The 13,028-nt window shown below is 39.1% G+C and overlaps 1 protein-coding gene across 8 annotated transcripts in view; it reads right to left on the reverse strand.

The window, feature by feature from the left end:
* The window catches only part of EYA1 (EYA transcriptional coactivator and phosphatase 1), a 350,015-nt gene that overhangs the window by 16,518 nt on the left and 320,469 nt on the right, over positions 1–13,028 (reverse strand). For all 8 annotated transcript variants that reach the window (XM_073229681.1, XM_073229679.1, XM_073229677.1 and 5 more), the window contains 4 exons: positions 2,422–2,480; positions 2,153–2,313; positions 977–1,091; positions 739–860 (listed from right to left, as the gene is read on the reverse strand). In XM_073229681.1, coding sequence (XP_073085782.1) covers positions 739–860; positions 977–1,091; positions 2,153–2,313; positions 2,422–2,480 — 457 coding nt within the window. The remainder of the gene's footprint in view (positions 1–738; positions 861–976; positions 1,092–2,152; positions 2,314–2,421; positions 2,481–13,028) is intronic.

Here is a 13,028-nt window from a genome sequence, read left to right on the forward strand (position 1 = left end):
TCTGAGCTTTTGCTTCCTCATTTGTAAAATGGAAAGGTTGTGAAGATTGGTTTTAATATGTAAAATGCTTAGTACAGTTTTGGACATGTAGTAAATACCTGATAAATGCTCATTCACATACTAATCATATTATAATAATTAAAATATCTGTTTCCCCTGCTAGACAGTGAATTCTCTAAAAACGAGAGCTGTGTCTTCTTTTTATCCCACTTTCAATCTATCTTGCTTTGTATTCTAAGTAAATTTCATATTAGTCTTCTTTATCCAACTATGTTTCCTTCTTACAAGAATTTATTTTTTGTATCCCCATAACAAAACAGGAACTTAAATATTTATACATGTTGAATTAAAAATAAAGTAAAAAAGTTCCAGAAATACTAAAGAAAACTATAGAGTTGTTTCATTTCTACCTTGTGTATCTGTGTACTACTATTTGTTTTAGCTTATATTTTTGTTGACGTTGCCTAAAAGAAATATAAGATAATAATACAGAATTGATGCTAAGTTGATTAGAGCCAAAATGCACAGGTCTTAATGTGAAGTAAAATTTTCTGAACAAAACTATGGATTATGACTTATTACTCTTGAGGTGTAAAGTCAATTTTGACAATAAAATTGGTTAAATTATTCTTCTAGTTTCCTGACATCTAGCATTCCAAAAAAAGTTTCATTTACTGCTTTTCATTTTTTCCTAGTCTGAAGAAGAGTTGAGTGTAAAACAAAACAAGAGCAGCTCACCTATTTTAGTTGCACTGTAAATATTTTCTATTGGAAATACAATTCCTAATCCATATAGCAGGACTTTTGCCAAGGCTGGGATGAGCTGAGTAGTTGTTACTAAAATATTCACACAGTTCGTCCTGTGAGAACAGAAAACAAAAGAAAAACTATTGAAAAGTAAGTCTCCAAAACCAACAAGCATGAGAAAGGCTTGTCTTCCAGCCACGGAGCCACAGAGTGACTCCAGGGAGCTTACCGGGAGTGAATGAGCGTGAGGGCTTTCAGGGCCAGTGTCAACCAGGAGTCTGTCAGTGCTTCGATCTCTGCCCTCAACTGCAGCCAGGCTTCCCTCTTGGCTGGACCAAGCAGACCTGTAGATTTAAAAGCAAAATAACTACTTCCTTACTGACATGTCTATTCAACTTTATAAATAATAAACATTTAATATGACTAACACCACCCTCAAGCTTTATAGTAAACCAATGATTTTTCACATATTAGCACTCACTTGACAAATATTTCTTTAGTACTACAGGGAAGGGCTATTGATTTCTCACTCCTAGCATCCCTTCTTCAGGTTATAGAGTCATCATACAGTCATTCTGTAGTCGGGTTATAAAGACAGTTAGTGAAGCCATCTCTTCTTTTTGGGGGGCCTCCACACAACCATTCCTCTAGCAATGTGGTTTGGGCAGAGCTGACTGTACTTTTTGGGTCCCAGGGTAGGTATGTGACTATGGGCTGGCCAGTGAAAGTCAGTCTTGGAACTTTTGCTGAATCTATCGGGAAAGACATTTTTCTACCCAGTGGAGGTGCTGAACTGGTAGAATATAAACCTGGACCTACCAGTGGTCATCTTTGCCACCTTCTGGGAGAGACTGACCTAGAATAACTCCTACCCAAAGGAAAGCATAGGCAAGGCATTTCTGATGGCATTATTTGAGCATCTGGCTTAGCTGGGCTGGAAACCAACACAATCCTAACCCTCATTATTCAGTCAATATATTTCTGTTTACGCTATTTTGAAATAGAATAAAAGCTATTTTGAACCACAATTGAAAGATCTGAACTACTACATGTTCTACCCAGTAGAAGGAGCTTTACAATCCATCTCAAGTCATTTGGGCAAGGATTGTCAATTCCACATCACTGGAAGGCAACTGAATGTCAGAGAGGTCAAGAAACCCACTCCGGCTCACAGCACTACTGCTAGGTGATGGAGCCACGACTGAACTAGACGAGTCGGGGCAGCTGGCTCAAGTCCAGTATTTCTGTCACTAAATCACAGCAGAATAATAGCTAGCTAGATGAAACTGCTCTTAAAAAAAGCTATTATATCCAAAAAAGTTTGAAGCAAAAGTGTGTGGTGCTTTAAGAATTTTATCTAGAATATCTTAACTAATCCAGTAAGATATTGGTGATGGTCACTTGCCTCCAACATTATTTTTGTAGGTATTGTAGATCTCTTTTACGCGTCTGTAGCGGAAAGCCAACTTTCTCATCCAGTCTACACCACCCCGCACACCGGTGGCCAAGCATAAATTAGCACTGGTTGCTGCAGCAGGAAAGCCATCTGTTCCAAAGTTATATGTGCTATTTAGATGCAAGAAAAGCCCAAAGTTAACCAAACTGAAAGTTCTTCATTAGCTGAGCAATGAAACTATAAAATGGAGAAAATCCTTCACATCTTAATGTGCTCACCTGAGGTCTTGCCCATTATCGTCAGAAGAGACATCATCTATATGAACTTGGTCACATTCCTAAAATGCAATCAAAATATACATATAAATTTTCAAAACGGATCTACATTTTTTTAAAAAGCCACACAGTTATTTTTTAAAAACCCCACAGCTTTAATTGAAACTGCTTTTCAACTATGTCCACCAGTAGACGTCAGTCTTGTTAAATTGACATTTTTCACCTACATCAGGTCCTCTTTTGATATAAGAAGGGAGCAATGTCATCAAGGACTACTGTTACTCAGCTTCAGAAAACACATTTTTGTGTTTAGAAAGGAAAGTGATTGAAAACAATTAGCATATGTGTTCCATAAACCTCAGGTACTTGAAGACATCATGCTGCTCAAAGCTGATTCAGTCAATGCCTAAGCATAACTGAAACCAGACATTTCGGTAAATGTAACATGCTAGAAAAATTAAACCTGATGCTAACTGCCAATGAAATTATGACCTCTGATTGCTGTTGAGCCACACACCAACACAGCCTGAGGCCAGTGTGCTGAGAAGCCCAGACAAAAAATCTGTTACTGGTTTGCCGTTGATTTGAGAGATGTGAGTTTTATTCTTTGTGTGTGTGTGTGTGTGTGTGTGTGTGTGTAAAAAACATGGGAGACTACAAAACCTAATAAAAACAATCAAGCCATGTAGTGTTTTTTACCTTTTTACTCTTACTTTTTACTGTTTCATTATTATTACAGGTTCATTTTAAGTATTAGATTAATGAGTTTATCATAGAAGAATGTTATGTCAACAGACCTGACTTTTAAATCCCAAACCATTTATAAACTGTTTAGAAGAGGAGGCTGGGCTAAAGCTCTACTGGACAGAGTTCATGTTTATGCACCTGTTTGCATATGAGCACCCCTACACCTCCCCACTGTATCCCCAGCCCCCTAGCACAGTTGTGGAAAGAGCAGACACTCCATAAACAATTGTTGGACAGATGAAGGCATAATTTGGAGATAGACAAGGTTTCTAGTCTGGAAACAAGTGGCACACACTGGGCATGTTACAATATTTCAGTCAGGATTCTTCACTTTACAGTTGGTCTCCAAATATGGAGGCTTTTATTATGCTAATTTCCACAAAGAGTTTTAGTTAAAAACACTATGAGAAATTCCGAGGCACACATCCTATAAAGGATCTTCTGACTAAAGCTCTGGTCATATTCACTATATGGTTACTTTTGTAAAGTCTAGTCTCCCCCCATAGTGCTCAACACCCACTTTGTAACAAAGATAACATAAGTAAAGCACTGCAGTAACAGAAGGTGTATTTTTATGTTGCCGGTTCCTTCTGAACAAATTCTTTTCTCTCCCTGGATTTGTGAGGAAGGAGCAGGAGATAGAAGTAGAGAGAAACTCAAACCAGCTGTTGCTTAACAGAATTAAAATCATGACCCCCCAACCTCTTCTCTAAAGCATCTATTTTCCAGGCAACCCTCTCCCAGCAAGAAGCAAGTTCCAAGGAGGAAAAGACTTTGACCTTGTAACCCTCCCCTGCTCTCCTGAGGTCCATAACCTCAGATAAGAAAAAGGAAAAGCAAGTCTAGGGGGCCTCACATGCGGACTGTGAATTTAACATTTTAAAAACTGGTCATTCCTGGAAAATATGTAGGGAACTTCTCAGTTATTAATTTAATCAGATTTAGGAAGATGAATGATGGTTTTTCAACAACATACTTATTCTGGGTTTAAAGAGTTACTAAGTCAAGAGATACCGTTTATCTAGCCAGAAATACAGTTTTTATGTTGTGGGGGAAAAAACTCTTTTAGGGTGCATGGCTATTGTACAAAACAACAAGAAAAGCATTCCAACTGTACCCCCCCAACCCCCACTGCAAAACACAAACAAAAAAGCCCCAAAAGCTGTAGTGCCACAGCAGAGGACTTTTCTCTCTTAGGAGAATGAATGAACAGAGAGACGGATAAGCAAACTTGAGAGTGAGCACACTTACAAAGGTCACACGGTACACAACCCTGCTGTGAAAGGATACGGCAGGATTTTCACATTCTCTATTCTTTGAAGAATTAAAGTTTTAGTAGGAAGGTGTAAGTTAGTAATATTACAGTTTCTCAAAAAATGAGGAACTAGAAGAGGAAAAGATGTGGTAAAAGAATTTAATTCAAGGAATCAAAGTTGGCTCAAAGTTACTAGGTTAACTTTAGGGGTGAGAAGAATTCTTTGGACAAGCAGGGTGCTAAGAGGCTTTTCTTGCATGAATGACCTGGTAAATCTCCATTCCTAACAGAGACTCAGTTATCTTCTAATGACTGTTAATGACTCCATTGTTGCTATTGTCTTCCACATCCTGTATTTATTTTCTCCTGCCAGCTTTAGTTAAGACTTTGTGCTCCCAGGAAGAGGCCCTCAGTTGAAGTATTGTTCAGTATCTTGGTTAGCTCTAATTGAGTGTCAACAGCTTCAGGCTTTACCTGCAGATACCAAACTCACCTCACAGTGATGTGATTAAAGCAAAGCTTGGTGTGTTGGCAACAAGGATATCCTCATTCTTTATCGGGAGAATTTTTGTAGAATGATTTTAATGAAAAGAGAAGCAAAAATCAAGAGCATTTTTTAAAGGGCCTAATTAGCAGCCCTAGAGTAAAAAAAAAAAATCATTTAAATGCCTATGTAAAAATGTTTTTTGGGAACTGTTGTTCATTTCACTTAACAATAGAGAAATTCTATATTACACAAACTTTGAATCAGTAAGATACATACTGAAGACTTACTATATGTCTTTGATGGGCTTTCAAATAGTATAAATGTCTTATGGAAATAAGCATTTTTTAAAATGAGGAACTATAATATTACTAATTTACATCTTCCTACTAAAACTTTAATTCCTTAAAGAATAGAGAATGTTAAAATCCTGCCATAGCCTTTCACAGCAGGGCTGTGTGCAGAGGGACCCCTGTAAGTGTGCTCACTCTCAAGTTGGAAAGTACAGCTCCCCACATTCTGATAAGCTGAAATTTTGTCTCCTCCTCCACTGGGATGAGACTCCCCTTCTCCCACTTTTCAGAAGCCATCTAGCTGTGTGTTTGTCTTTTTAGGAGCCTAAAATTAAGTTTCATTTTTGCTTTCTGAACTTGATTGTTTCCAGTTTTCAAATTTGTTGTAAACACAGAAAATCAGATAATGGAGGGAAGCAAAAGGGGTTCTGGATCCATTGAAAAAACTACCACCATCACGTTTAAAGCCCCCCGACTCCCACCTCTGGGAGAATCTACAGACAGAAGAATGGAAGCTTCCCACATTTTCAGGTGCCAAAATACAGTCCTAAAAACCCTACTTTGGTGTTTAATACACAGAATGCAGAACAGGCAGAATTCCATGGGAAAATAAGTTTTTATTCTAAGAAGACTGAATGTGCTGAAAATGTACTCTTGAAATAAGCTTCTAAAAAGTATGTGTTAGGATTTTAAGAAGTCAAAGTCATTACCAAATCCAAGTCTTAGGGTAGCATTCACATGTCCCGGGTTCACCACTGCCTATTCAGCCAGTTTAGCAGTTTATGTATTAGTCTGTCCTGTTGAGACTTCAGATGCCCAAGGTACCCCTACTGTGTTTGGGTGTCTGGCTGGAGCCACAGCTGGGGCAGAGGTCGTGAGGCCAGGACGCCTGGTTGATGTGCATTTGGCACTCATCGGAGCTGGCTGATAGGTGCCTCAGCTTAGAAAGGTGATCATTTATTCATTCACATAGCCAATTATTAATTAGGGGTCACTTATTCTAGATGCTAGGGATACAACACTTAATAGACAACAATCTTTACCATCTTAGAACTAACATTCTGGTGGGGGAGATGCCCAAACAAGAAAATATGCAAAATGTACACTATGTTAGGTAGTGATAGGTGCTAACGAGAAAAAAAAAAACTTCTAGCAAGGGAACTATGCAATGCTGTGCGGGTCTCTGGGGATAGAGCCTTGCAGGCCAAGGAAAGAGCAAGTTCAAAGGTCCTGAGGCAGGAGCCCCCTGATGTGCTGCAGGATGAGGCAGGAGGGAGGGACCCGGAGGAGAGTCAGGAAAGGAAGAGTTACACAGGCTGGCGTGTGATAGGAAGGAGCTGGCTTTGGAAGCAGCATCAATTTATCAATCCCTGTCCTCAAGGCACTTACAGTTTAGCAGGAAAGGCAGAAGTTAAGTAACTAACTACACATGTGATAAATTACAGTTGTAAATGCTGCAGAACCTCCCTGCAATCCAAAGGAACATACTCCTGCTGAATGGCTGAATTCTGTTTAGTCCAAGAGGGATGTGGTGGTCTGACAAACTGAAATTATATTTTGCTAGATCGGGGAGGGACAAAATAGCCCATTTATCCTTATTGCTTCTGTGATTAAAGCAATCAAATGAAGAGAGAAACGGTGGACTGCTAGAGATGGTTCATAATTACTGAAGCTGTGCTAACAGAAACAAAACATAGCTTTTTGACCCCAGGCTGTCAATGCCAGCCCTCTACTTTTGAATGCTGTGGGGTGGGGGAAAGCGGCACTTACTGTGAAAGCCAGCCCTGTCTCTGTAGGAAATACCCAGATTTCATTCTCTGGGGGAAATACCCTAGACTTAGAGATGCAAAAGATCTCTGTGGGGCCAGTGAGCAGGTCCCAGGATGGTAAGAGGGAAGGCTCTTGGGGACAGTTTCTTTTCCTCCCCAAGTTACAGATGCGAGCATTGCTATGGAAGCCGGAAAAGGATCAGGAGGGGGGAAAAGTTATTTTTTGTTAATGGCTTTCCAAAGGGTTGTCAAAATTGGCAACATTTTTGCATAAAGTTTCTTTATCAAGTCAAGAGTAGATACCTACATAATAAATACTGTTATTTAACCCATTTTCATACACTTATATCCACAGAGCACAAACAGGTTCTAAGGAAGAGTCAGGGCCAGTGTTGGGCAAAGCTGTGATTGGCCTTCCCAAGGAAAATCTTACAATTTCCCAACTCAGATACTGCTACAGCTTTGGACCACCGTTTCCATCCTGAGATCAGTCCCTCCATTTTTGGAAGCCCTAAAGCCCCAAGGATATGCCACCTGCTGACACTCGGTTACCAAAGTGCCTTACAGTGACATTTTGCATCCCTTAAAGAACATACTCCCCTTTCCCCCAAAGCGATGACAAACTACTTCAGTAAGTGTCCTTTCTTATACTTCTGTGGAGTCCTGCAGGGGGCAGGCACAGGGCTTCATGCTCACACAGCCTCCGATTTCTTGTTGACTTGAATTAGAGTTATTTATGGTGAGAACAAAACAGTACTTGATGTTATAACCCATTTTACAGATACAAGAAATAAAGACTCAAAGGTTAAACAATGTAAGGTAAATGCTGAGACACTATGTCTTTGACCCCAGTTCACTGTTTCTTCCCAGACTCCCTCAATCTCGCCCCAGGCAGATAACCACCCACTCCCTGCGTTAGCCATGATCTCGGTCCTCCGTGGCTTGTCGGTTGTTTGGAGCTTAGCCAACTCCAGCTCCAACACGCATCCTCCCCTTCGCCTGCCCCACTCCTGCCTGTGCCCATCGTTCATCACCATGGCACCCTTTCCGAATGGGAGCCCTCCATCCTCCTGTACAAGCTGTAATCCTTTCTCACACCACCAGGCCTTTATGTGACTGGCACTTCAGAGGGAAACTGTCCTGGGAGGAGAGCCATTGTGTTAACTGGGTCCCTGCAAGGGGTGGGGAGACAGAGCGTAGCTGTAGGTGGTGACAGCACAGGTGTCAGCATGACTTCGACTCAGTGTGTCCCCGGAGAAGGTCGGAGGCCCCAGCACAAGGATCTGGCTGCAGTCAGGTGGCGATGTCGAATGAGGGCAGCTGGTAATAGGCAGAGAGGTGCAGTGCTGCGCCCAGAGGTGTTAGCCCGCAAACCTCTGTTCCATATGACAGGCTCCTCCAATCGTCTTTCAGATAAATACCACAAACCAAACGACCGATTACCCTCTCCTGGCTTCCCTTTATGTTCCACGGCCTGTGCTTCACAGAGGAGTAAAATAAATAAAATTAGCAAGCTTCAGTTACTTACTGGCCCTCAGCTCACAGACATCTAAGCACTCATGGGGCTGGATTATTAAATGCTCACATGGATGGCTGGGGAAAACTGCCAACACATGAAGCTGCTGACTACCAGCTCTGCGTCGGAAGTATGAAGAAAGCCACATGGGGTACGATCTCACGGTCATGTGGTGAAGGCACATTCACTTTCAGAACCCTGGTTGCACTGTTATTCTGCCTTTTTGGTCCCTTCTGTCATTATTTTTTGGCATTGCAACTCAATCTGACCTTTTTTTGATCCATCATCATCTCTGGCCTTCCACGGCTGGGCCACAGACATGTTGTTTTGGACCGAGCTCTAGGAATAACTCGGATTTTGTAGAGGGGCTCATATGCAAAATATTAAGTTATGGCAGAATTTTTCTGCAAATATTTATTCTGCTTTGATACTGTAGTGGTTGTGCTTTTCCCCCAAACCTTTCACTTGTGCCATAATTATGTAAAAACACACCATACTATTCAAGTTAGTTTAGGAAAGTTTATCAAAAGAATTAAGACAGTTACAATGAGTCTCATTATCTGTGCCAAGCACAGTGGCTTAAGCGCCAGCATGCTGAGGTGCTGTACTTCTGAACACGACACTAGAAACATAAACGCCATGTAAAATTCAAGTCTCTGCATAAACAGACTCTAAGAAGGCTTTGAGGCAGGCTGCCTGTTATGAAAGGGAACAATATGAAAATGTTACAATCACATCTTTGGAGAAGTTGAGTTACACAATCCCAAATTCTGCTGAGCAAGGCTATATTTGCTCTATTTTCCAAATTTACCATGAGAAAACTCACACCCTCCTGCCAACTAATTGTTTTAATACCTTCCTTTTACAAAGTAAAAATAGAAGGGAAAAAGAACCACTAGAGAATACACTTCGTGCACTGTGCCTCTGCAGCAGTGTGCCCACTGAGACGGGCTGGGGTTGGCCAGGGAGGAGGAAATGATGGCTGGGCTCTCTGTCCCCTCCTACCTGTCACCAGGCAATTACATCCACTGCGTATACCACCCCACTGAACAATATGTGTACTTGCTTGGTACTGAGACATCTAAATTACTAGAAAGAAGTTTTCCTTTTTATTTCTAAACATGAAAAATATTTAGTACAGAGCACAGGACTATTTCCAGTACTTTAGAGACAAACTCACACAAATTATCTGAATGCTTTGTTTTGACAAATGATCAGCAGCAGCGTTTTAAAAAGGAAAAAAAAAGGAGGGGGGCATCTCCCTGTAGGTCTGCCCACACTATCCTCATCCTCACAGAAAATCTAAGTTGTACAGATGGCATTACAGGGTGACCAGTATTTGAGTGACAGAGGTTTTAAGGAAGTGATTTCCATAGGAGCTTTTGGAAATAACTCCTGCCTCCCTAGATATTTTTTAACTTCTTGGGGAAAAAAAATAGGTAACTTGGGCCATCCCTAGAGAATCTCTATGATTCAGAAGTTCTATGAAGGGGGAAGGGGTAGTCAAAAACAAGCCAACTGATGGGAAAGATGTGAAGAATCTTGCTTCTAGCTCACTGACAATAACATTCAGAGACTCTCTGTGGTTAAGAAATCCTTTCCACGAGCTGGTACATTTGCAGAAACCAGGTTTTAACTTGCATATTTCTCTCTGTAAAAAGGAGACTGTCCAATCACTGCACTGTGTATTTATAGTTACTGATGTGGAATAATATGATTGCAGTGGGCTTTCTAAAGGTATGTCAAAGCCCTCACTGAACTTTGAAACTGAGGTAATAAAGGGCTTAAACCCTTGTGTCATTATTATGGGCTGGCTGCAAGCCTGTGGCATAGCCACAGGAAAGGGGGTGCACGGCTCTCGGCCCCTCAACTCCGGTGCTCTGCTGGCAGGGCCTGTCACGTCTGTCTGGCGTGCACCTCATGATCTTCCAATTGCTCTTGGTCTCCCACCACACTGCTCCCTTGCAGAAGAAAGGAGTGCAGGCTACCTGTGGCTAAGGCACAGGAGATGAAGAACAAAGGGAATTTTTGAAATACGCCTGTGTGTGTGTGACAAATTTGGATAATGCAAATTAAGAAATTAAAGCATACCTGGACAAATTTATCTTAAATTCCCATTCTAAATGAGCTATTCAGCATAGCATCGGCGCCAGCATGTAATACAGACATTATTTAAATATCCCTGCCTGTTCTGATAGGAATAGGATGACACAACTATAGAAGCCAATGCGGGGGTGCAGAGGATTTCAAATCTCAGAAACTGACAAGAGGAATTTCAACATCTATTTTTGAGATTCGGCAGTAAGATGCAACTTGTGGAGACACGTTCTGCTTTTAATTATTGTTTCTTATTTACAAAACAGTATTTTAATATATCTAATTTTACAATATCCTGTAGGGATTCCCTGAAATATCTTACTAGAATTATGTTTGCATTAGTTAGGAGACTGAGGTACTTGTATTTGAAACTTAAGATCTGAATTTACAGCAGTGTCAACAAAGGTAAGATATTAGTTGTTTCAATCTGTTTAGATGACTATTCTTAAAATATTTACTGAAAGTACCTGAACATGGCATATTAAGGCAAAAGATACACTAAAGTGCTTAAACTGTTTATTCACTTGTGCACAAAGTTAAGGCAAATGTTTAAGATCACTAAATAAAAATTTATAGGAATCTCAAGTTTATTATTAATAATTGAAAAAATGAAGACAAGTTTTTTAAACATTTTAGTATTTTTTGTGTTAACTCCTTTTAAAATGTGCTCATTAAGAATAAGATGTCATGATAATACCACTTTAACATGTCTCTCAAAAAATCCCAAAGGAATTACATGTAGATAGTTCCTCCTTAGAGAGTTGTAGTGTTAATAAATATGTCCGTTTCACTCTGCGTGGGGTGCCTTCTCACCATAAATACCTTCTTTATCACATGCTTGTATTAAATATATTTGTCTTTATTCACACTCTCAATCTTATTGTGAGGAAAAAAAAGGCTTACCGATGAAAGCCAGAAAGAATTGAAAATAGGATTTTAAAGCAAAATGGAATTATTTAACATCGCTCCACACTGTCTCTGAAATTAATGGATTCATTTAATTGACAAGATATATATTACATTTGGTCTAATGATTTTGACATTTATAATTTATTTTTTTAAGTTAAGTATACAGTGAATACCTAGTATCTAATGTTGTAAGACCCATTTTTACATTTTAAGTTATGTTTTGTGCAACAGACAAGATATTTAGTGCATTCTGTACCCCACCACATGATATTATACAGAAAAGGCTAGTTCCCAAACACATAGCTTCATTTATGGTTCAGCTAATGTAAGAAGATATGGCATTTTACAAATTCCTGTAGGAAACAGTGAAAATTTTGCTATGTTCAGATACAAAAGAGGGCCGTGATTCATGTTTAATAATAAAGCAAACAGTATTACATAATTTTGTCATAAAAATACCACGCCTATTTTTAACTCTATCATGTTATTTTAGATGAAGTATTAAGATAAAAAGATTAAAGGCTGACTTGATGTACTGAATAATTCAGACCGTTTTAAAAAAAGAAAACAGCGTACATCTAATATCAATGTCATTCTTTGGAACGTCCAGTCAGAACTACTTTTAAGAATAAGCCTTTGATTTACTGCTCAACTGATTTCTCAGTTTTCAATGGGTTTGCTCATCGTTTTACAAACATAATTTGTCACTGGCAACAGTGTTGTTTGTAACTCCTGTTGCCTCTGTTTTAGATTTATTATTCCTGCTGAGAGTATCTATGAAAGAAGAATTTTTCATAGTGACACCAACTGTAGTCTTGCTGTGAATAATCACATTCTTATAAAAATCATTCTTTTCATTGCAAATTTGCTGCCAGAAGCATGGAAAAATACCCAAACCATGCAACTTGTGGAGACATGTTCTGCTTTTAATTATTGTTTCTTATTTACAAAACAGTATTTTAATATATCTAATGTAACCTTTTATCCTTTTCTGCATTTTCCTGTAACCCTCCCTGCCATTTGAAGAAAATGATTCACATAGCAATTTATTCACAAAGCATTTAAACGAAGTCTTAATTTACATAGACTATTTGTTCTGATACATATAAAACAAACTAAAGCTATAATATTAAATAGGTCATGTTTTAAGAATTTTGTTTTTTATGCAGCAATTTTTCACTTTAATATTAAGTATTTGTAACAAATAAGTGCCAGTTGATCACCATTCCAGGTCTATTGATTCTTTACTTAACTGCAAACCACACAGCAATATAATTTTTAAATAAATCCTTGAACATAACTGGCTAAGTGATTTTTTTTTTGCAGAGGTGGGGAGTGAAATTTAAAGTTTAAAAGACATCAATTTACAGATTTTAGTTAACTTGTATCATACGACCAGGTGATTTTACACTAGTGAGAAATACTCATTTTTATATAAAGGAATATGTAGTTCAGAATAGCATCCTTAGTTAATACGTTCACAAAATTTCTCCAAGCCGCTCTGCCATATAGTTATTACTGACTCTGGAGAGAAAAAGCA

The sequence above is a fragment of the Manis javanica genome, chromosome 2, assembly GCF_040802235.1.
Source record: "Manis javanica isolate MJ-LG chromosome 2, MJ_LKY, whole genome shotgun sequence".
Taxonomy (NCBI): Eukaryota; Metazoa; Chordata; class Mammalia; order Pholidota; family Manidae; genus Manis; species Manis javanica.